The following is a 24,110-nucleotide window of genomic DNA, read 5'->3' on the forward strand; positions in this document are numbered from 1 at the left end:
AATTAAGACAGAGTACATGGAGTGTAAATTTAGTAACAGTAACAATGAAAGCAGAGGAGAAGTGAAGATTGAGAACCAAGAACTGCCTAAGAGTGAACATTTTCGGTATTTAGGGCCGATTATCACAATAGCGGGAGAGATTGATGCAGATGTGGCCCGTAGGATTAAGGCGAGATGGTGTAAGTGGAGAAGTGCGTCTGGGGTATTGTGCGATAAACAAATACTCACTAGACTAAAAGGTAAGTTCTATAGAACGGCTATTAGACCAGCTATGTTGTATGAGACGGAGTGTTGGGCAACCAAGAAACAACATATAGACAAGATGAGTGTGGCTGAGATGAGGATACTAAGGTGGATGTGTGGTAAAACTAGACAGGACAGGATTAGGAATGAGTGTATTCGGGAATGGGTAGGAGTAGCACCGATAGAAGATAAGTTGAGAGAGAATCGTTTGAGATGGTTTGGTCATATTCAACGGAGACCAACAGAGGCAGTAGTGAAGAGATGCGATGCTGTAACGATAGATAGAAGTGTTAGGGGACGGGGTAGGCTTAGATTAACGTTGACTAGCGTTATAAATAGAGATATGAATCTACTTAATTTGACTAATGAAATGGCCTTTGATAGGGTCACGTGGAGAAGAAGGATTCATGTAACCGACCCCATTTGATGGGACTTAAGGCTTGGTTTGATTTGGTTTGGATTTGATGAATATGATAAAAAAAAATTATAATTTAAATAAGTTTATTTTTTGATTCTTTACAAAAATATATACAAAAAAATAAAGAAATGTTATGATTCAAAAAAGATAAAAAAATAATAAATATACTTTTTTAGTATCCCAAACCACTTCTTAAGTGTGTTTTGAGAAGTTAATTAAAAATTGATCTTTTAATTTTTTTGTCTTTTTATAAGTTAAAAATATAAAAAGTAATGTGACTTAAGTTAAAAATCAAAAAGTGACTTTTAAATAATTTATCAAATAAATTCTTAATTTATTTTAACTTTATTAACTATTTTAACCTGATCTAACTCCCCCAAACACCTCCATAAGAATTTTCTTTGGTTTGCATCCAATCATGGTAAAAGGGTGAGTCAAAATTTGACCATGGTTAAGATTTCATAGTGGTGCTGCTGGGGAGGTGTTTTGGGGGATTTGACCAAAGAAAAGAGAGCTCACTCTCTCTCTCTCTTTCTCTCTCTGCGTGCTTTGATGTGGTGTGGGATTTCCTTTTCAACATTGAAGGCAGAGCGAACTAAGACACAGTCGAGGCTGCGCCTAACCGTGCGTGTGGTCCGGTTTGTATTGGGTAACTTCTTGGGTCCACTTTCTATGCTCTCACTACTTCACCCTCTGTTTCTCTCTTCGATCTCATACCCATCTCCATCATCGTTATCATCATCATCTCTCACTCTCTCTCTCTTACCTGTTATAGCTGAAAAAAACCCAGACCAGACTCTCTACTATCTTCTCACAGATCCAGCTCACCACCCCTATCTTTGTCTCTTCCTTGTATTCAAATATAGGTATGTATGTTGGAGGATTCAAATTTCTAATCAAACCCATGATTTTGGTTTAGGTGGCCTTTGATTTTGGGCATAGAGCTTGCTTTGTGACTAGTCTGTCTATTTTGGGTTCTTGTGCTATTTGTTATTTGCAATTTTCTTTTGGGTTTGTTCTGTTTCATTTGTTTGCAGTTTCTGTGTGAATTCCAGTGGATTTTCAGTGATGGTTGGAAGTGGGTACTGTGCTAAGATTTTTAGAATGTGGGGTGGTTAAGATTTTTGGGTTCAGCCTGGCATGATTTAAACACCCAATAAAGTGTGCAGATCAATCATTTGATTAACTGATTGAGGAAGGCTTTGATTTGCTACCATTGAATTCAGTCAAAAAGGTTCTTTTAAGGCATTTAGAAATGCTTCAAATTTTTGGATTGTGTATGGAAGTCTTGAAACAGTTGTGAACTACTAATATTTGGCATTGCTGATGCAATGGGTGGGATTTGCTCAAGGAGATCCACTGAAGATGTTTCAACCGGTGGAAGCTTTCCACATGTTAATGGCCATTTGAACTATGGTTCTGGAATGGTTTACCAGTCTCGGGGAGTGGCTGCCGATAACAATAGCAACTCAATGCCATCTCCAGCAGGGGAAACCGCGGATAAGCGATTGGGGGAACCCTATTCATTGGCGGAGGCGAATATGATTGCAAATGGGATGCGTCCAGATGATGATATCAGTGATGGGATTCCTCGGTTGTCTAGGGCTATGTCAAACAAATCAAGATCAACAAAGTCTAGGCAGGCTGCTGTTGCAAAGGTGCGTCGTGTGTGCATATTTTTCTGGATAATTTTTTTGTTTCTTTTGCTTCAGCCTTTCACTGTTTATTAGGAGTATATATCTTGTAGCATTGTCTGGAAATATGTGGTAATGGAACTTCAATGCACATGACGATTGGGTTACTAGATGCACATTTCTTGTGGCAATACTTGTTTTATCTTGCATTTGAAGGTGCAGGCACTTTCATTAATGATAGGTATCACAAAACTTGAGCCATGAGCTTCATAATTAGTTGGTGAAAAACTCCAATAATATCAACTTGTTAAATCTTCAAAATATCCCTCATGTGCCATAGTTATTCTTCAAATTTGTGTATTCGAGCAATGAAATATTGAAATACTTTGATCTACAAGTCTGGTTAGAACCTATGTGCAAATTTATGTACTTATGGCAATGTGATGTTGAATGGCACTAGTTGGGTGTAGATCCACTCGGGTTGTGCATTTGGATAAGGAGGGTTGACCATTAGAGTAATGGTTTTGTTTAATTAGGCCTTGCAAGGCAAATGGTTGCGGAGGCTTTCTTTTGATAAAGAGAGTTCGCGAAGGGGTTAGTGGTTGGGAAGTACATGTTTGATAAGAGGGATTGGTATATAGAGTCTAGTAGAGGGCCTTATGGGGTAGGTGTTTTGGTAGGGAATAATGAAGGTGTGGGGGATAGTGGCTTTACTAGGAGAGGGGTGTGGCACCCAGAGGCTCCTCCAAAGGCTGCTCTCTTTTCTTGGCCAACAAGAAGGGAGGTAATTCTTACCGTTGACAATATGAGGAAGAGGGGAAAGTTCTAAAACCATAATCCCTTTTGGGGTTAAAAATACCTTTGCCCCACTACACCTCACCAACAAAATGCATGGTCTCATCAAATGGCGAAGCTAGGATTTTTATCCTGTGGGGGGTCATTCAAATATTTTTCAAATCAATGCAATTTCCCCCTCTCAATTTTAGAAAACTCAACTCTAATTAGTGAATTAGAACCCAAATTATATGATATCCATGAAAAAAACCACGAAGGAGAAGGAAAAGGAAAAAATTATTGACTAATCTACAAATTCACTCAAATAGCGTCGATAACATTGGAAAAAGTTTCAAAGAATTAAAAGTTGCTCTCAATTTACAAGTAAGGTGGTGTTTGGGAACTTGGTTTCCAGATTTTTTTTTGATTTTTTTCACTAAAAGACAAAAGTTTTACAAAATAAAAAAAAAATAAATCCAAACAAAATATCACATCCAACACCATAATCATTTCACTTTTTCTCTCACAAACATCACATCCAACCACAAAAAAACCCAATTATCTTCCCAAACATTAAAATTTTTTTATCAAATAATATCCTACAACTAAAAAAACCTACATAAAAACCCACTTCCCAAACACCCACTAAAATTGTAGTGGAGAAATACATTAACAGGCTTTGTAATGCTTTTGACTTAGAGTTAGTGATAAGAGTTTCTTTTGTAGTAGGTTCCATCTTACAATTGTTTAGATATAACTTAAGAGTTCTTTTTTTTTTTAAAGCTTTTAGTAAATAAATTAAAATATTATTAGTATATAAATGAACTTTAAAGGTGAAGTGCAAGAGACGAGTCACGCGTGAATATTTGAACTTTGAAGAGAGGGTAGAGAGCAAGAGAGTGCTACGTTTACGAAGTATCATATACGTATCCGCGAGTGTCTCTGCAGCATCAGTATCTGATACGGCTACAGTAGTGCTACAACTCCCTTCTACTAAAAGTGTTCGTGCTTCCTAGTTGATGATAAAGGAATTGAGTTAGCCATATATTTGATAAATATGGATTTGAATGATAAATTATTGCTTTTAATTATTCTCTAGTTTGTTTTTTGGGTCTTAAAAGGCGTCGTTCACTTTGATCCATTGCTCTTGTCTCTATGTGTGTGTGTGTGTGGCGTTTGTGTTCTTGTGTCTCAATATTTATTGACATTGTGTGCAAATGTCTTGCATGATTTGCCATCTGTGCTGCAAACTAGTTTCAGATGGCGTTCTCTTCATTTTTATTATGTACATACAACCTTGGTCAAGTACCATAACTTTTCGAACAAATGAAGCTCTTTTTTATTTTGACAGTATGATTTTGCTCAACAGCTTTACTAGTTTTTTAATTTTTAATTTTTACTATTTTTTATCACAGGTTTCAGAAGTGAGTTCACTTCTGGGAAGAGCAGGTTCTGCTGGCTTTGGGAAGGCAGTAGAAGTTTTGGATACACTTGGTAGTAGCATGACAAATTTGAACGCTAGCAGTGGTTTTGTTTCGGGAGTGACAACAAGGGGAAACAAAATTTCAATTCTAGCTTTTGAAGTTGCAAACACAGTTGTTAAGGGTGCAAATCTTATGCAATCCCTTTCAAAGGAAAGCATTAAACATTTGAAAGAGGTGGTGCTTCCCTCGGAAGGCGTGCAACGTTTAATTTCAAAAGATATGGAGGAACTCCTAAGAATTGCTGCAACTGACAAGAGGTTGATACTGCAGGAACCTGTGATTAGTTTTTTATTATACATATATGTACTTTTAATATGTTTAATCTGCACATGCTATATTGAAAGGAAAAAATAATTACTTTATAATTGTAACAGGGACGAATTGAAAGTTTTCTCTGGAGAAGTGGTTCGTTTTGGAAATCGTTGTAAAGATCCTCAGTGGCACAACTTGGACCGTTATTTTGAGAAGTAATTCTAGTGCACCTGGTGTTCTTTGGCTTCATTTGTTCTTTGTTACATCTCAAAGAGTTCTCACATTGTCTCTGGTGTTTTCATTCGTGATCTTTAGGTTGGGATCAGAACTTATACCCCAAAAACAATTGAAAGAAGAAGCAGAAACTGTGATGCAGCAATTGATGACCTTAGTTCAATATACAGCAGTGAGTTTTTCTTCACCATTATACCCAGATGACAACTCTTTTGAAGTTGTAGATTTAGGCGTTTCCATTTTTTTTTGAAAGTTCTGGGTGGGAGATGTGTTTCTTACTTGATAGAACTATATAATAGAAAAGAGTTATGATCAATTTTCTCTTTGTAAAAAAGTTTTTTCTAGTCCTATTTTCTCTATGATAATTTGGAATGTGGACATGTTTGTTGCTCTACTGCTTTGAACATTGGGTGGGAAAGCATGTACAAACTCACCAAAGTTGCTTTTGTCTCTGCTCTCACTTTGTGCTTCTACATTTAATTTCTTATGATGCTGCTGGCATAAGTGACCTCCTTTTTTTTTTTTTTGTTAGTTTTACTTGTACTCTGGATCCTATTCATCGAAATGGTTTACTAAAATATTTATTATTCACCTGACCAACTTATTATTACTTTTAGAATTTGGACATGGAATATATCAACCAGGGGTCATGTCTCTTTAATTCTAAACTCTACTAGTCATTTTTATTGTGAATGTTTCAAAACAATTATTTTTTCTTCTTGAAGACAATTACATTTAAGAAGTAATAACTTAGTGCAAGTTGAAGTTGTATAAGTACAATTGGAGGGATGAAGATTGTCTAAAAGTTGGGAGGACAATAGACTATTTGTGACCAAAGAAAAGTTGGAATGTTGATACTATAAGGTTGAAAATTTTGTGGAAGTTGTTTGTGAGAAAAGATCACAAGAGACTCCATCAAACAAAATATGATTACGCTTGGCTGGCTAGAATAGTGGAACAGATCATAAGCTGTTGATTTCTATATGTTAAGAAGTGAAGCCATGATGATAATGGCTTGGTGCATGGATTGCAACTTGATTTACACGCAGATGTTATGTTGTGGAACTTTAATGGAGGAAAGACTGAACTTCTTTTTGCTGCAGGAATTGTATCATGAGTTGCATGCCTTGGACAGATTTGAACAAGATTATCGGCGTAAGCTTCAGGAAGAGGATAACTCAAATGCAGCTCAAAAGGGTAATTGTGCCTGTAATTCCGTGCACACTTTCTTTTAATCCATTGAGTTTATGTTCTTTATATTATAACCGCTTTATCTGTTTTAAATAGTTCAAAATTCCATCTAAAAATAATAAAAATAAAAAAAATGATTCCGTAGATGTTTGCGGTGTATCAAAACTGAAAATTGTAGAGACATGCCAAAGTTATAATTGTCAGAAAAATTATTTGAGCTGCCTCCTGTACATTGTTAATAACTTGAACTCTAAGCTACAAAATAGATGGTGGGTGAATGATTGTTAAATAATACGTGGTGATAGGGACTTGTATTCCCATATTGTTCTTTGAAATTGATGTCATGACTAATTTCTATTGTCACAAGAAAGGAGAAAAACTTGATGTCACAAGGGTTATGGTTTCCATTGTATATGCTTGTAAGTTGTAACTTTGTTTAAATGTTTATGTATTTTTAACATTTAGGAGACGGCCTCGCAATCTTAAGGGCAGAGTTGAAGAGTCAAAGGAAGCATGTCAGAAGTTTGAAAAAGAAATCACTCTGGTCAAAGATTTTGGAAGAGGTATCATGTCAGTAGTATTTTATTTCTCTTTTCTAGGTTGATGGAGTAGGTATTGTGCCACATCTTAGTTGATTTCGTCTGTAATTTTTTTACTAAAATACTATTTTTAAGCATATGTGCAGCAGTTTTGTGCTTTCTATGCTCTGGATTATGTTTAATTGATTTTTGCTGATGGAGGTCTTCATTTAGAAGGATCTGGATGAATAACTTCATTACGAATAATTTTTGAAATTATATTTCAGTGGCCCAGGCTAATTTTTTGTACTTTCTATTTTGCAGGTAATGGAGAAACTAGTGGACATTGTCCATTTCTTACATTTGGAGATCCATGAAGCTTTTGGTAATGCTGGTATGAGTTCAAAGTTCTGATTTATTGATCTATGCATATCTAAATCCTGTGTTTACTCTTTCCTCCTGCTAGATGCGGTAATGAATAGTGAAAAGGGAGGATTCTGCCTTTTTTTGTTGTTTCAGAGACACTATTGAAAAAAAATATTTGAAAAATGAACATTTGATTCTATGGTGTTTGGTATTTCAGAGAGAACAATTATTTTGTTAATGGGCAAAACCAAAGACTTCTTTAAATGTATGTATATACTAAAGCAGAAGGGTTGGGAGAGAGTTAATTAAAGCACCAAACTTGTACTTTGTATGTGAGAAACTTATTTTCCTTTTTGGGGAATTGTTTCCTTATGCTATGTTTGATTGGAGAATTTGGAGAGGGATTTGGAAAGGGAAAGAGAAAAGGTGTGTGAAACTAGGTGAAATATAGGCATGTTTTATTCCCATCTCACATACCTTTTCCATTTCCCTTTCCAAATTCCTCCCAAAATCCTCCAACCAAACACAGCATTAGAGAAGAAAATGTGAATAGAACCCATGCTTCATTAAATCAGGAGCAAATCATCTCACTTTGATACAGGTGCTATAGATGTTTGATGAGCTCATCTGTGAGCCTTATGAAGGAGTGAAGACTTAAATTACCTTGGAATCTGCATCAATCTCAAGAAAATGCTCTTTTCTATACGGTGAAAAATGTTAAAACATGTTTACTAATATTTGCTGCAAATTTTTATCAATAAATTGGTACTAGATGTTTTGTTTGTCCTTGTTCTGCTCCATATTTTGTGTATGCCGTCCTGTGATTTAAATCATTTGTGATTGGAGTTATTCTTTGAGTTAATTCATTTGATGGTGTCTTAGTTTTTTGTTTTTATTATTCTTGTTTACCATTGCAGATGGTGGTAGACCAGTGAAAAGCAATAATCAGAAATTGGGATCTGCTGGTCTTGCATTGCATTATGCAAATATTGTTACTCAACTTGATACACTCGTGAGTTTATTATTCCATTGTGTGTTCCTTGATCATACCTTTGATATTACTAACATCGTCATTATTGTCATTTTTCACTATTTGATAACTGATTGTGAAAGGTTGCCATCATGCCTTGCTATTGACCAAGGAAACAAACATTGATGTTGCGTCTGTTGATTAAGGAAACAAATATCAATGCTTTCTATGAATGATCCATTTGTTTCTGCCAAATGTTTTTTGGAAAATGTTTTTTGCATTTTCTGGCATTTGGTACAACATAAAATGAAAATCAACCGAAAGTGTTTTCTATGGTCAATGGAAAACTTTTAGCAAACTAAAGTCTTACAATTTCCACACCCCCCCCCCCCCCCCCCAAACTAATATAGCTACTAGCAAGGTTTTTTGGAGATAATATTTTCTGCCCAAACAGAGCGTGTCACATGGTTTAGGGCATTTTTCTGATTGTTGGGTATTTGTGGACCCTAATAAGTACTGAACACTACCCTGGGTCCAATGGGGGTTCGGGAGGGCCTCCCTTGCCCTAATTTCTATATTTATAAATAGATGAGGGGTGCCTCTTGTATTGTGTAAAGAGAATTATAATCATTTTTTGATCATAGTGAAACTGCAACGACCATGGACGTAACCCTATTCTAGAATAAACCATGTAAATTCTCACATTCTTGTGTGTGTGATTGATTGGATTTGTTTTATCTTTCTCGTTTGCTATTTTGTGTCACACCGATCTTGATTAGGAATTGTCTATTTCCTAATAATTTCATCTTTTGATGTTTTCAGGTAACCCGATCAAGCTCTGTGCCTCCAAATACAAGGGACTCTTTGTATCAAGGACTGCCTCCTAGAATCAAGTCAGCTTTGCGCTCCAAGTTGCAGTCGTTTCAGCTTACGGAAGAGGTACTCGTTCTTTTAATTGTTTTAGTGGCCGAACCGGTTGCCTCATGCGAAGAATTAAATTTCCTTAGCCCCTTGTCTGCATGTCCTTTTGGTTAAATATGGTTCGGATATTTTTATGCATCTAATCTGAGAACGTAACCATTCTTCTGAATGGTTTATTGCAGCTTACTGTTCCACAAATCAAAGCTGAAATGGAGAAAACGTTGCAGTGGCTTGTTCCCATAGCCACAAACACAACCAAGTAAAGTGCCCCAATTTTATAGGATTTATTTGGTATCATTTCATTTTTTTTTTTCCTCAAAACAAAAGATAATAAACAGTTCAACACCCCTATCATTTTCATTTTTGTAGGAATTAATTTTTGAAAATTCAGTAAAACAATTTATGAGTGTTTCCTAAAAAATGGGATATTTTTGGAAACTTTTTCCATAATGATTTTCGAAAACAGTTTGCAATTTTATTATTTTTTGTTTTTGTTTTGTTTTTTTCTTATTTTCAAAAACAAAAAATACGGAAAACTCCTACTCTAAACATTCTTTTCAACAGCTGGTTTGGGAACAGGAGGAACTTTAAAATTGGTAACCAATGGCAGTTTTTTGCCCATTTTTGTTCTTTTTTCAGTTTTTATTTGTTTCTCCTCTCTATATTTGATGATTACTAATTGATATGCTTTGTTATCACAAATTGGTCATAACCAGAGCACATCACGGCTTTGGTTGGGTTGGAGAATGGGCAAATAATGGGTGAGTATGATTCGCTAGACGTTTTACCTCTAAATTCAAATATATTTTCCCGATTAGTAAAAGACTAGTCAAATTTCTTCAGGTCTGACGTGAACAAGAAGCCCACTGGCCAGACCGACTTAATCCGAGTTGAAACACTACATCACGCCGATAAGGACAAAACCGAAGCTTATATTCTTGAATTGGTGGTGTGGCTTCACCATCTTGTTAGCCAATCAAGGGTTGCCACCAATGGTGGATTCAGGTCCCCTATCAAATCCCCAATGCGCTCTCCCAATCAGAAGACGATGATTCAATTGTCCACGCACAAGTCCGGCTCTTCTCCATTGCCCTCGTTGACGATCGAAGATCAAGAGATGCTTCGTGATGTAAGTAAGAGGAAATTGACACCTGGAATAAGTAAGAGTCAAGAATTTGACACATCGAAAATCAGGTTAAGCAAGCATCACAGGCTGAGTAAGAGTATCAGCCACTCCCCGGCAAGTGAAACAAAGAAGGAACCTATCGTCAGAAGGCTGTCATCAGTCCCTGTCTTTGACTTTGATATCGATCGCATCAAGGCCTTGGATGTCATTGATCGAGTGGACACAATTCGAAGTGTATAACATTATGATGGTGTCCTTTTTATTTTTTTGGTTTTTTTGTGACTAAATTGTGAGGAAGATGGCATGTGAAATAGGTACCAGATGATGAGTGATGTAAGCCAATAGTGTTTTGCATGTGAATTTACAAAATGATCCTTGGGTGAAATGTTAGTTGGAGAGGGGTTTTGATTGTTGTTGAGAGATGGATTGTATGTGAAGCTGGGTAGTTTTCACCAGTGTTCTATGAATGTACAGAATGCTCTACAATCTTTCTCAATAATTTGATAGTCATGTTTAAGAGGGATTGGAAGGGGTGACTTCTTATTTGAGGTGAACTAGGGCTACAAATGGTGAATAGTTTTTTCAAAGGGAAGTGTTGCTTGCCAAAAAACACAGCTTCATTTTTAGAGGGATTGGAAGGGATGAGTTGCGTCCAAGGCATAGAGATGGTGAAAGCCAAGAGATGATATGTAGCCTTAACTGGGAAATCTCGTGAACTATATTATTCCCCAGATGAATCGATTAGGAAACCCAAACTTGGAATGCGATGAATCAAGTTGGCGACACGAGTAGGATGAATCAAGTTGGCAACACGAGTAGGAAGGACGGAGAGTATAAAAGTAGAATTCAACTGATGAGAATCCGGAAGAATGTGGTTGGACACATGAGTTTAATGCTATGTTTGGGAAGAGATTTGGAAAGAAAAAAAGAAAAAATAGGTGAAATTTTACCTAATTTCATACATTTTTCTCATTTTTTTTTTTAAAAATCTCTTTTCAAATCTCTCAATCAAATACATCGCAAGGAAATATGATGAGAAGCTGGATTCTTTCTTCGTAGGTTGCACAAATCAACACAGGTGGAAGGAAACCAAGTTTAGGATCATATGTCCTGAATCTATCTATAATGGTCTTTGTTGTAGTAAAGTAACAGCTTAAATTTGAATATTTTAAGAATGTATAGTTGATCTTATTTTGTTTTAATTTTAAAAGTGAATTATTAAATTATGTCATTTATTGCTGAGTCTTCTTGTTGTGATAAAAAATCACAATAAGATTATTTTAGAGAAAGCATGATAGAGAATCCAAATCTTGGAAATCAATGCAAAGATAGTATTGCCAAGTTGAGAGATGATCAGCAGGAGCAACTTACCCACCTAATTTGATTAGGAGCCACTTATAGTTGTTGATATGGTGGGAATGGACTATGAGAGGACCTGCCTACTAGTTCTCCCTCTCTCTTCTGCTATTTTTGTACAGAATGTTATAATTTTGCATAGTCATTCATTTTTAGTCGAAGGTTAATGTCTCAGGCCCCCGCTGGGTGACCTCCAGGTCCCGTGTGGTGTGATTGGTCTGTTTTTTTTTTTTTTTTTGATCCAATGACCAACCTCCAGGTGGGGGTGGTTGGAGACTGGAGATCTCAAGCACAACTCTTTAGTCAAAATATTTATTATTATTATTTTTGTAATTTTGAAATTATCATCGACAAATCATTAATCTATTTTTTGCATAATTTTTTATTTACAAATCATTTCTCCTATTTCTAATCTTTAAAAAGAAAAAAAAAATGTTGTATTTTATTAAGGCTATTAAACGAATCAAGCTATTTAAACTTGATTCGTTTTATAAACCAAATAAGATTGAACATAATTTTAAACTCATTCACTCTGTTTGATTATCCAGTTTTTAAAATCAAATTTTGAAATTTTACTTATTTTAATTTTAAGTGAATTTTTAATATATTTTTGCCAATTATTTTGTAAATTATTTGTACTGAATTTTTACATTTTTGATAAATTATAAAATTGATAAACTTATATGCAATACATTATAAAAAATCAAACTACTTAAACTCAATTCATGTTTAACTCGTTAAAAATTCGTTCGAGAGTAGCTCGTTAAGTAAATAAGTTAAAATTAAAGAAAATTTTAAATCTGTTAAATTAGCAAATTAAATTTAAATAATTTACTACTCGCTCATTTTTTATGTTTTATTTTGTAAGAAAAATTACATATCAGTTGAAAAATGAAAGAAAAAAAAATAGATACACGGTAAAATTTAATTATTAAAATCATAAATTTTTTCTTGTGATTCTTTTTAAAACTTAACCTAATTTGTTATTTTTTTCTATTTTGAATTGTTTTGAGAAGATGGTTAATTAAAAGTTGATTTTTTGACTTTTTTAATTTTTTTTTTGAAAAAATATATAAAAAATATAAGAAATAATCAGTGTGTTTGGTTCCAGTTTTTTGAATTCAGTTTTTTTTAAAATTGTGTTTTTTGTTTTTTATTTTTTTAATTTTATTTTTGTGAATATTTTTTAAATTTTAAGCAATTTTGTTTTTTACTTTTTTAGATGTACCTTACTTAGATGTATCCAAACAATAAAATATTTGTGAAAAATTATTTTAAAAAATTAATAAATACACAAAAATATTAAAAAAAATGTATTGAATTTTTGTACTTTTCTATTTTTTAGTATTTAGTATATTTTTTAAAGATTTTTTTTATAAATAGTATACTTTTTAAGAGTATTTATGTTAAGTGTGTCTAAAAATAAAAATAAAAACTACTTAAAATATTAAAAAAATCATTGAAAATATTAAAATATAAAAAATTAAAATTTTTTAAAAACTAAAACCTAACAAATTAAATATAATTTGAAATGAATTAAAAGTTAAAAAGGGACCACAATCCTAGAGTTTTTTTAAAAAAAATTCTAAAAATAATAATTTAGAAAATTGACCAACTTTTTAAATTATTTAGAAAATTAACCTCCTTTTTAAAATCGCATTTTGAAAATACAATTTTAAATTCAAATTACATTTTCAATATGCAATTTTATTTTCAAATTACATGTTAAAAATGTAATTTATGATGACATGGATTTTATTTTTTGAAATTGTGTTTTCAATATATAATTTCAAGGTGAAATTACATGTTGAAAATATTATTTTAATTTTAAAATCATATTTTTAAAATGTAATTTTAAAAAACATATTAATTTTTTAAATAATTTAGAAAGTGAGTTAATTTTTTAAATTATTTTTTTTAAGAATATTAAAAAAAGAAAAAAAACTTTACTATCCTACCTTCCAAAACAGCCATTTATAGTAAAAAAAGTTGACAAAATTGGTTGGGATGAGAAAGGTGAGTCAGATTGATGAAGTGGGGAGAGATTTGATTGATAGGTGTCAATTTTAGTAAAAGTGGGGGCCACATGTTGCGCCAAACCGTCGCGATCAAGCCCGTTGCTTTCCGAACACAAAAGCATGTTTGCTCAGGAATAGGATTTGCGCAAGTTGGACGATTTAGAACAAAATAAAAAAAATGTAAAGTTAAATAAAATATAATTATATTTTATTTATTTATTTTTAAATTTCTCCACAAATTCTACAACTAAATGCAATATTAGGCTTTTAATACAAAAAAATACCAACACATGTGAACTCATTGGTTGCAGTTTATTTATTTTAGGTTCCTAAATTCAATAAATTATTATTCTCGTTTGAGAATATTATTTAAATTTGGGAGCTTTTTGACTGTCATTATATTTATATTAATTTAAAATAAAATTTTGTTATTATATTATCAATTACATGATGTGAATATTCACGTTATGTAATTGAATATTCACATTAATTTGAAATAAATTTTTTTCATTGTGTTGTCAATTACATAATGTGAATATTTATACTAAAACATATGAATGTGAACGTTCACACCACTACATTAGATGAGAGAAAATATTTACATATTGTGAACATTCATATCATTACATGTTGTGAATAGGAATGTGTTGTCAATTAAAATAATAACATATTGTGAATGTTCACATCACTACATTAGATGAGAGAGAATTTTTCAGAAAAGTGTTGTGAACGTTCACAACAGATGAGAGAGAATATTCACATTATTTTTAATGCGTTGTCAATTAAAAATAAAAAGGTTCACATGTTGTGAATGTTCACATCACTACATTAGAAGAGAGAGAATTTTTTGAAAAGATGTTGTGAACGTTCACATCAGATGAGAGAGAATGTTCACATTATTTTTAATGTATTGTCAATTAAAAATATATTCACATTATATAATAATATAAAATAATAAAATCAATATTATTTAATTTGTTTATGAAATTTCTTATGCCTTGATCATTTCTTTTCTCTCTCCTCTCCTAGCATTAAATATAAAGGCATAAGAGTCTAAGTAAATAGTGTAAATCAAGAAAAAGAATTTTATGGAATAAAAGTATAAATATATGAGACTAAGTGGGTTAAAAAATTTCTCAATTTACACTATTTTCTTAGACTCTTATACCTTTATATTTAATATTGATATTTAATATTAGGAGGAGGAGAGAGAAGGGAAAGGACCAAGGTATAGAAAATTTCATACACAAATTAAATAATATTGATGTTATTATTTTATATTATCATATAATATGAATATATTTTTAATTGACAACACATTAAAAATAATGTGAACATTCTTTCTCATCTGATGTGAATATATTTTTAATTGATAGCACATTAAAAATAATGTGAACATTCTCTCTCATCTGATGTGAATGTTCACAACATATTTCTGAAAAATTCTCTCTCATTTAATGTAGTGATGTGAACCTTCTTATTTTTAATTAATAATACATTCTTGTTTACAACATATAGTAATGTGAACGTTCACAACATATGAACATTTTCTCTCATCTAATGTAATGATGTAAATGTTCACATTCGTATGTTTTACTATAAATATTCATATCATGTAATTGATAGCACAATGACAAAATTTCATTTCAAATTAATGTGAATATAATGATGTGAATATTTATTTCAATTACATGATGTGAATATTCACATCATGTAATTGACAACACAATGACAAAAATTTATTTCAAATTAATATAAATATAATGACAGTCAACATCCTGATTTATGAGAACTACCAAAATATAATGACAATCAACATAAATATCAACATTAATAGGGAGCATGGGAGATTGAGGGTGTTTTGGTCTTCTTATCTCAAATATGATCTAATAAAATAGTCAAAAAAAATATAAGTTAAATGAATAAAACTCTTAAAAAGAAGATTTATCAAACAAATTCTTTTTTAAATTTTGAAAGAAAAAATATATATAAAAAAAGTAAAAAAAATAATATAATAAGATATTTTATTTTATTAACTATTTTAACCTAATCCACTACAAAGCACGGCTCCGTTTGGTAAGAGCTAAACGGGATTTTTTGGGTTATTTTAGTCACAAAAGACAAAATAGACTATTTTAGCCACAAAAAATAAAATATCACATCCAACCCATAATCATTACATTATTCTCTCACAAAAAAAGCTAAAAAATTCAAAAAGCCAAAAAATTCTTCCCAAATCAAATTTTTTAGCCCAAACTAAAATAACTAAAAAAATTTAAAAAAGTCAAAAAGCTAACCCATTTGAGTAAATCACAAGCCGAAATATTGGTGTTATTCATTTTCACACGTCACAAGCATGTAAAAATATTAAAATAATCATGTTAAATTTTTGTACTTTTATATAAAAATAAGGGTAAATTATCAATCCACCTTTTAATATTTACTTAAAATATAAATTAATTTTTATAGTTTGAAAAATTATAAATATTTTATTGTTAAAATTTTTTATTTAATAAAATTAATTAATAAAAATAAAATTTATAATTATTCTCTTATACAATAATAAAATTACCTAAATTATTAATTGAAACATATTTATAATATCATTAAAAATTATTAATTGATTTGATAATTTATTAATAAAATGACCTATTTGTTATGAAATTAGAAATCTCAGAGGGTGGAATGTAATTTTCAGAACTATAGGAATAATTTATATTTTAGTCAAATCTCAGGGGTGTATTTAAAATTTATCCTAAAATAAAAATATAAGCATTGAGCAAAGTTGTTAATTTTGTATTGTACAATATATTATTTTTACAATTGGTACAATACCTATCGGTACCAGTATATTTTCAGGCACCGTTTTGGTTTTATCACAAAATATTATATACGTATTAAAAATATTATCTAGTAGCAATAATTTAAGCATATAATATCATGAAACACAAATTCATATATAAGAGGGTTTATAAGCAGTGCACATGGCACTAAGGGGGTCACTTGTCCCACTTGAATTTTTTTTTCTTTTTATTTATTTTTTACATATGTATAAAATAAAATTTTAAATAAAAATAATATTTACCATAAAATATCAAAGGTATTTTTAAATTTATGAAAATAATAGTGATTATTTTATTGAAAGTGAAGTGACTACAATAAGTTATATTTTTATGTATGAAAATTTTGTGAAAAAACTAAATATGAAGGTAATATCCATCATTATTGATATGCAAATATAATTAATCTCACTATATATATGTAAAAATTAGTAGAGTGTTAGTTATATTTGCATGTGGAGTTCACCCTTCATATGTTACTTTACGATTGGTTAGTGATATCATATGTCAACAATGATGTGATATCACTATTATATGAAACTTTTACTTAAATTTCGTAAAAATTTGATTTATCTTACCATTATATAATTTATTTTACGACTTAAATATATGAATTTTTACATTGTCCATGATACACTAGTTAAACGCAATACTTTCTTTTTAATTTTACTCAAAGTTAATTGTAAAATTTTATATGAAATACTTTTGTAATCATTTATTTAATTTTTTCTACTTAATATTAATTCAAAAATTATTATTATGTTCTTATTGTTAGTTATGAAAAAAAAATTAAAGCTGTAATTAATAAGTGTCCCTCCTAATTTAGTTTCCTACTCTGCCACTACTTATAAGCCTACTATGTTTGCTACATAACACTTTTAGATTTTTCAAAGAGCACATGGAACACAAATTTTTACTATTTAATATTACAAACGATTAATAAATAAATTTGATAGAATACATATATAATCTGAAGTTCAGAAATTGTGTATGATTCAATTCCGCGGATTTATATTTTTTGGCCGGTATTATTCGATATTGACAGGATCTACTAAAAAATTAGAACATAATAGAATTAGCCTATGTGTATCCTGTTTTCTCTCTGGTATGGTAAGTATCATGATGGTACAATACAAGATTGATAACATTGGTATTGAGTAGTCTTAGGGATATTTGTTTGAAGGGATTAAAACATAGAATTATATTTTATGTCAAACATCTTAACTAATCTATTGTTTAATTTGAAAAGTGAAAGCCAAACCAGACTGTCAATCTCTCATAATTGGAATTATCTTTACCGTGTGGTTTCAAAACACAAAAGAGTTCGACAATTTCACCAATGTGGGGTTTCAAAACACAAAAGAGTTAGACAATTTCTCCAACTGATTAGTTCGTAAAATGACAAATTTAGCCGTTTTGGGAAGGACAAATTTAGCACCAATTATTTAGGCCTAAAAGGACAATTTCCTCATTTTATTGTGGGAAAATTATTTATAAGTTCTATTAGGGAGACTTGTACTACATATGGTCTTATTAAAAAATTTATGTTTTCATAAGTCCTGTGAGAAGTTTGTTGACACATTTACCCTCAATATTAGTTGTTAATATCATAAGTAATAGTAAAATCATATATAGGAAATTGAATGTTACCATAGATCATATCGATATAAACGTAACGTAACGTGGCACCTATGATCTATGAAATTGTATGATACCATAAATCATATCTACATAAATGTAACGTAACGTGACATCTACATAAACGTAATGTGACACCTATGATTTATGATAACATTTAATTTCCTATATAGATCATATTTATATGAAACGTAACGTGACACCAACATAAACCAGCAATATTTTCACATTCAATTTAAAAAAATAAAAACTCATTAAGCTTGCGAAATGTAACGTGACACGTTACGTTACGTTTATGTAGGTGTCACGTTACGTTTATGTAGGTGTCACGTTACGTTACGTTTATGTAAGTGCCACGTCACGTTACGTTTATGTAGGATCTTGTGGAATACATTCCTATCTAAATAGGACTTGAAACTCTATAAGAAATTACACAGGACTTAGCCTACCATAAGTGTCTGAAAAAGAACTTATAAATAAGTCTCCCTTTTATTATTAATAAAAATATTTAGTAGATTTTGAACATGTGAGGAGTCCCACCAAAAAACATAAAATAAATTTTAAAAGTCATATTTAGCAAATAATTCAAAAAGATTAAATGGTCTTTTGAACAATTAATATTTTTCATAATTTGTCAAACAAACATGTAATTTACAAGAATAGTTATTTTTAGACATTTAATCTCATGACAAAATAAATATGAAATATATGCCTTATCCAGTCAAATACTTCATGAACAAATAATTCCAAGAATAACAATATATTCAAAAACAAAAATCGCATGTTACAGTTTCTAATGTGATATCATATTCTGGAACGGAAAATGTCTCGTAACTCAAATTTTGTGACTCAAAAGTGGTTCAAATAGCCAAAACGACGTCGTTTTGGCCATTTTTATGTTGTTCTGTACTCAAAACGACGTCGTTTTGGCCATTTGAGCCATTTTTGAGCCATAAAATTTGAGTTACGTAGCATTGTCAATTCTGGAACTACATAATACTTTAAAATATATATTTATTTAATGAGCTACAGAAGGCGGACGGTTAGCAAACAGGTGGTCCCTCCGAAGGATAGGCATGGTACAACAAAATTTAAAATTATTTTAAAAATAAATAAAAATACTTATATTTTTTATGGCTGTGAAAAAGGCCTTATTTGGGAGAAGTTAAAGTAAAAAAATTATTATAATTTATCAAATTATTTTATAATGTTTTGTTCACGTATTTTTATAAAAAAAGAAGAAGTTAAATAATTACTAAAAAAAAGGTCAATTTTCAAACAATTCATAAATATATTTTTGAGTAATATTACACAAATAAAAAATTTATACATAATGATATGTTTTATTGTGAATCTTTCACTTTAAAACGAAAAACCATTGAAGATGATATATTTATAATAATGGTATTTTTAAACTCACGTAGGCAACTTAATAGGGAGTGAATTGAGTTTATAAATAAATTATTAAATTAAAATTTAACACAAATAATAAATAAATAAAAAATGCTCAACAATATAAATAAAATAATAAAATAAAATGAACAAAGGAAAAGGAAAGCAAACTCAACGACTTATAGTGGTTTGACACAACTGGGCCTACGTCTACTTCTCAAGTTTCTCCTTGATAATTCTCCACTATTCTTTAAATAGTAATTACGCCACTAATTTCACGGTGCTAGTGAACTTTTACAACAAATGACCAACCTCAATCACTCCAACCAACTAGTTTAGAATCCGGTACCTAGTCACACCCCACCAAGTGATTTTATCCAAAAAAATACTCACAAAAACTCTTTTTTTACAAGAATAATAAGAGGATAGAAAATTCTTTTATAATTTTACTCAAACTCTTAACAAATTTTCTCTCAAAAGAAATAATAAACCACTGAAAGCACACAACACAATATTTGAGAATATTTCAATATCACAAAATTTTCTCTTCTTCACTTCTTATTTTTCTCCAAGCAAAATATTTCTTTTATAGCCAAAAAATATATCCGTTGGAGAAGGAAGACGCTCCTCTTCTGGCTTTTGCACGCTGCTTGGATCACGAGAAGACGGCTGAATGTTCCATGCTGGTTTAGCTTTTTCTCTTTCAAATTATAGGTAGAAGTTTGAAATTATAGGTCAAAGCAAGGTTTTGAAACCCGGACCGGACCGGCCGGTTGAACCGGTGACTGGGTGAGGTTCTGGTTCGGTTGGCCCTCTTAAATCGGTCAAATATAAAAACCAGTGTATTTATAGAGAACCGGTGAAACCGGTGGTTTAACCGATGAACCGATCGAACCGGTAATGGGTTAATTGAACCGGGGCGGTTTGCTTATATATATATATATATATATATATATAATTTCAAATCTGTTTTTTTTTTTCGTTGCTTATCTTCAGAGCAGCCATCTAGGGCTTCTTCACACAGGTCTTTTCCTTCTATTAAGAGCAGCCGATCTGTCTCTCTCTGTTTTTTTTGGCCATTAACGAACCAAGTTCTCAACTTTACACACAGATTCACCACCACTGCTACCAAGAATCTCAGTCGCTAGCAACCTACAAGTATTATTTTGATGAATCTTTGATCTCCTTCTTTGTTTTTTAAAAAATTTGGGCCTACTTACAATGGCTCTATTTTCTATTTTCCTTTTCCTCTATTTTTTTCTACAGAATGAAAAATATATAGAGATTCTCACATAAAATTTTCAAAATAAAAAATATATAGAGATTTTTTATTCTTATATTTTCTATTTTTTTCTTCAGATTTTTTTTCCCCTTTACAGATAGATATATAGAAACATAGAGATTCTCACAGAAAATTACGAAAAAAAGAAAAAAAGTCTTCTACTAATTTGGGTCTATTTGATCTCCTTCTTGTTTAGCATTATATGAAAAAATCATCTATTGTCACTTGATATACTAAATTAATTGTTGCTGTAGATAGAATGCAAAATTAATTGTCCTGCTACTGCTGTTGTTGCTGTAGATTGAATAGAATGAAAAATTTTGTCACATGATATACTAAGCCTCCGTTTGGGAAGTGGGTTGGTTTTTTAGCTTTTTGGTTTTTTTGGCTATTTTAGCCTAGGCTAAAAAGCTTGGTTTGGGAAGGACTTTTTGGCTTTTTGGCTTTTTGACTTTTTTTGTGGGAGAAGAGTGTAATGATTATGGGTTGGATGTGATGTTTTGTTTTTTGTGGCTAAAATAGCCTATTTTGTCTTTTATGGCTAAAATAGCCAAAAAAGTCCGGAAAAGCCCTTCCCAAACGGACCCTAAATTAATTGTTTGATTTCCTTTTTCTTGCTTTGGATACCCATGAATAATTATGATTATTTTTTTTGTCTTATGACCTATTTTACTGCATGCATGTAATAGTTAGAAGAAAATTAACTTTCAAATTTTGAACTATCTGTCTTTTTTTTTTATATTTATAAATTGAGTCTTTGGCCAGAATAGGAGTCCTTTTTTATTATGATTATTGTATTTTATTGTAATGAATCCTACTTTCTGGAATATTAATTTTAATATGAGTGTTTTTTTTTTCATTTTTCGTTTTTCTTTTTCCATTTGTTCTTATTCTACCTTGTAGTTGTGAGAGATGTCATGTGGCCAGAATTCAACAGCTAATTCCACCCAAGCCACAAGGGAAAAATTTGGTATTGCATGGGCACATGTTATCGAGAGACGAGATGCCAATGGGAAGAAGACTTACTCATGTATGTATTGTGGAAAAACTATTAAAGGTGGAGGGATTAATAGAATGAAGTAACATCTTGCAAAGAAGTCAACTGAGGTTGGGCCATGCAAAAAAGTTCTCCCAGATATTCAGTATCAAATGCATGAGTCTTTGAAAGCATTTGATGAAAAGAAGAACAAAGTGAAGAAAATTATGATCAATTAAATCCTTATGGTCCAGGTGGCTTTCAATTTGAGGGTGATGATGTTTACGTTAATGTTGATGATGAGGCTGATGAGGTTATGGAAACAATTCCTCTGAACAATAAGGACATTGCAACCAATGAAGGAGCTAGAAGTGGGAATAAGAGTAGAGCACCAATGACACAAAAAGGGAAGGGGAAGAAACATAAACCAACAACAATCGGTGATTATTACCACTTTGGGTTCTCAACCAACTATCAAAAGTGCTCTCCAAACTAAAGAAGCCATACATAGAGCACATATGATTGTTGGCAAATTCTTTTATGATACTTGTATTCCAATCAATGCTGTGAACTCCATTTATTTTCAGTCCATGTTTGATGCCGCAATTGTTATTGGTCCAGGATATAAGGTCCCTACTTACCATCAACTTCGAGTCCTTTTATTAAGAGACTCAAAAAAAGAGCTTCAATGGTATATTGACACTTTGAAGAGTTTGTGGGCTGCTTTGTGAATGTACTATTATGGGTGATGGTTGAACTGATGGTAGACAAAGAAATCTAATAAATCTTCTTGTCTATAGCCTTATGGTAATTGCTTTTGTGAAATCAATTAATGCCTCTAATGCTGTTAAAGATGCTATTCTTCTTTCTAAATTGTTTCTAAAGGTTATTGAGTGGGTGAGAGTGTCAAATGTTGTTCATATGGTGACAGATAATGGATCAAATTATAAAGCTACTGTAGGACTTGTAAATTCTACGCACAAATCTGTAAATTGGTCTCCATGTGCAACTCATTACTTGAACTTAATCTTAGGTGATATTTCCAAGATGAGTCATGTACACGAGCTTGCTATTAAGGCATCAACGGTGACAAGGTACATATACAACCGTTCATGGTTGTTAGCTTGGTTGAGAAAGAAGAAAAGTTGGACTAAAATTGTGTGCCCAGGAGCAACGCGCTTTGCCATTATTTTCCTTGCATTGCATAGTATTCATAAGCATATGCATGATTTGCAAGCTTTGGTGATAAGTAAGGAGTTTGCAAGTTCAAGGTTTGCCAAAGAGAAAAAAGGAAAAGATGCCATTGATATCATTTTAGATAAACAATTTTGGAAGGATTGCTTCATCACTGTTAAGATTGTTGAGCCACTTACGCGTCTCTTGCGTATTGTTGATGTAGATGAGAAACCGTCCATGGGACATGTTTATGAAGGCATGTATAGGGCAATCAAAGGTATTAAAGATATTTTCAAGAGAAATAAGAGGTTGTATAGGCCTTACACAACAATCATTAAAACTCCTTGGGATAATCAATTGCGGAAGAATATACATGCGGCAGTATTGGTTGAACCCAACTTTTCAATATGATCAAGCTTCATTTTGCAAAAACCAGAGGTTATGAATAGTGTATTTGATGTGATTGAAACTAAAGTCACATCAAGTAAAACGAAGCTCATGAATGAACTTAGATTGTTTCGAGATCGACAAAACAGTTTTGGAAAAGAGCTTGCCATTACTACATCTAAGAAAACATAACTTGGTAATCTCTCTCTCTCTCTCTCTCTCTCTCTCTCTCTCTCTTTTTCTTCTAATAGTAATTATCATTATTATATGCTTTTGTTTGGAATATTTTATCTCATTTGTCTATTTCTTGTTTCTTTTTATTTTTTATTTTTTATAATATCTTTCTTTCTTTCTTGATAATAAGATGAATGGTGGAAGATGTTTGGACACAGTGCTCCAAATTTGCAAAAGTTAGCAATTTGAATTCTTAGTCAAACTAACAGCTCTTCTGGGTGTGAAAGGAATTGTAGTGTCTTTGAACGCATACATACAAAGAAGAGGAATAGACTAGAACATCATAGGCTTAATGATCTTATGTAATGTTCATTACAACTTGCAATTGAAGAATATGTAAATTAATCTTTCTCATATAGTAACTAATGGATTCTTTATTTTATTCGTTTATTTAGTCATACAATTGAATCAATACAGGAGATATTACAAAACAAGGAATTATGATCCCATTGACATTGAAAGCATTGACAAAACCAAGTTTTGGATTATTGAAGAAGAAAGACTAGAACAAGAGGAGCCCTCATTGCTTGATTATGATGAGCTCAAAAAAATGCTTTATGAAGAAAATGAGCCTTCACGATATAAGAGGCAATGTCATGGTCTACGAGATGGTTAGAAAATAATGTTTCATCATTATGCAACAATTTTTTTTTATCTATCATTGTCAAAATGATAACTTA

The 24,110-nt window shown here is 31.5% G+C and overlaps 1 protein-coding gene and 1 long non-coding RNA gene across 4 annotated transcripts; both read left to right on the forward strand.

Moving 5' to 3' along the window:
• The first annotated feature begins 1,148 nt into the window (after positions 1–1,148).
• Positions 1,149–10,660, forward strand: LOC114281427 (protein PSK SIMULATOR 1). 3 transcript variants are annotated; one of them, XM_028223876.2, is made up of 14 exons: positions 1,150–1,310; positions 1,437–1,527; positions 1,717–2,319; positions 4,485–4,810; positions 4,928–5,020; positions 5,121–5,211; positions 6,143–6,236; positions 6,696–6,793; positions 7,073–7,142; positions 8,032–8,126; positions 8,907–9,023; positions 9,188–9,264; positions 9,722–9,766; positions 9,849–10,660. In XM_028223876.2, the coding sequence occupies exons 3-14, from the start codon at positions 1,993–1,995 to the stop codon at positions 10,369–10,371; spliced, it is 1,956 nt and encodes a 651-aa protein (XP_028079677.2). In that variant the 5' UTR covers positions 1,150–1,310; positions 1,437–1,527; positions 1,717–1,992; the 3' UTR covers positions 10,372–10,660. The 3 variants fall into 3 exon arrangements, with proteins under 3 accessions (XP_082730863.1, XP_028079677.2, XP_028079676.2); XM_028223875.2 differs by having other exon boundaries at positions 1,152–1,310; positions 1,699–2,319; XM_082874737.1 differs by lacking the exon at positions 1,437–1,527 and having other exon boundaries at positions 1,149–1,310; positions 1,699–2,319.
• A 274-nt stretch (positions 10,661–10,934) lies between these two features.
• On the forward strand, positions 10,935–11,357 carry LOC145792881 (uncharacterized). Its single transcript, XR_014333041.1, has 2 exons — positions 10,935–11,069; positions 11,191–11,357. It is a non-coding gene; the product is annotated as an uncharacterized LOC145792881 (long non-coding RNA).
• The last annotated feature ends 12,753 nt before the right edge of the window (positions 11,358–24,110 follow it).

This window comes from Camellia sinensis, chromosome 6 (assembly GCF_055761805.1).
Source record: "Camellia sinensis isolate YWXY chromosome 6, ASM5576180v1, whole genome shotgun sequence".
In the NCBI taxonomy this organism is placed as follows: Eukaryota; Viridiplantae; Streptophyta; class Magnoliopsida; order Ericales; family Theaceae; genus Camellia; species Camellia sinensis.

Bases quoted from the DNA above. Each gene is read 5' to 3' on its own strand.
- LOC114281427 (XM_082874737.1), top strand. From the start codon at position 1,993: ATGGGTGGGATTTGCTCAAGGAGATCCACTGAAGATGTTTCAACCGGT. The intron at 2,320-4,484 runs GTGCGTCGTGTG...TTTTTATCACAG, and splicing joins GGCAGGCTGCTGTTGCAAAG to GTTTCAGAAGTGAGTTCACT. The intron at 6,794-7,072 runs GTATCATGTCAG...TCTATTTTGCAG, and splicing joins GGTCAAAGATTTTGGAAGAG to GTAATGGAGAAACTAGTGGA.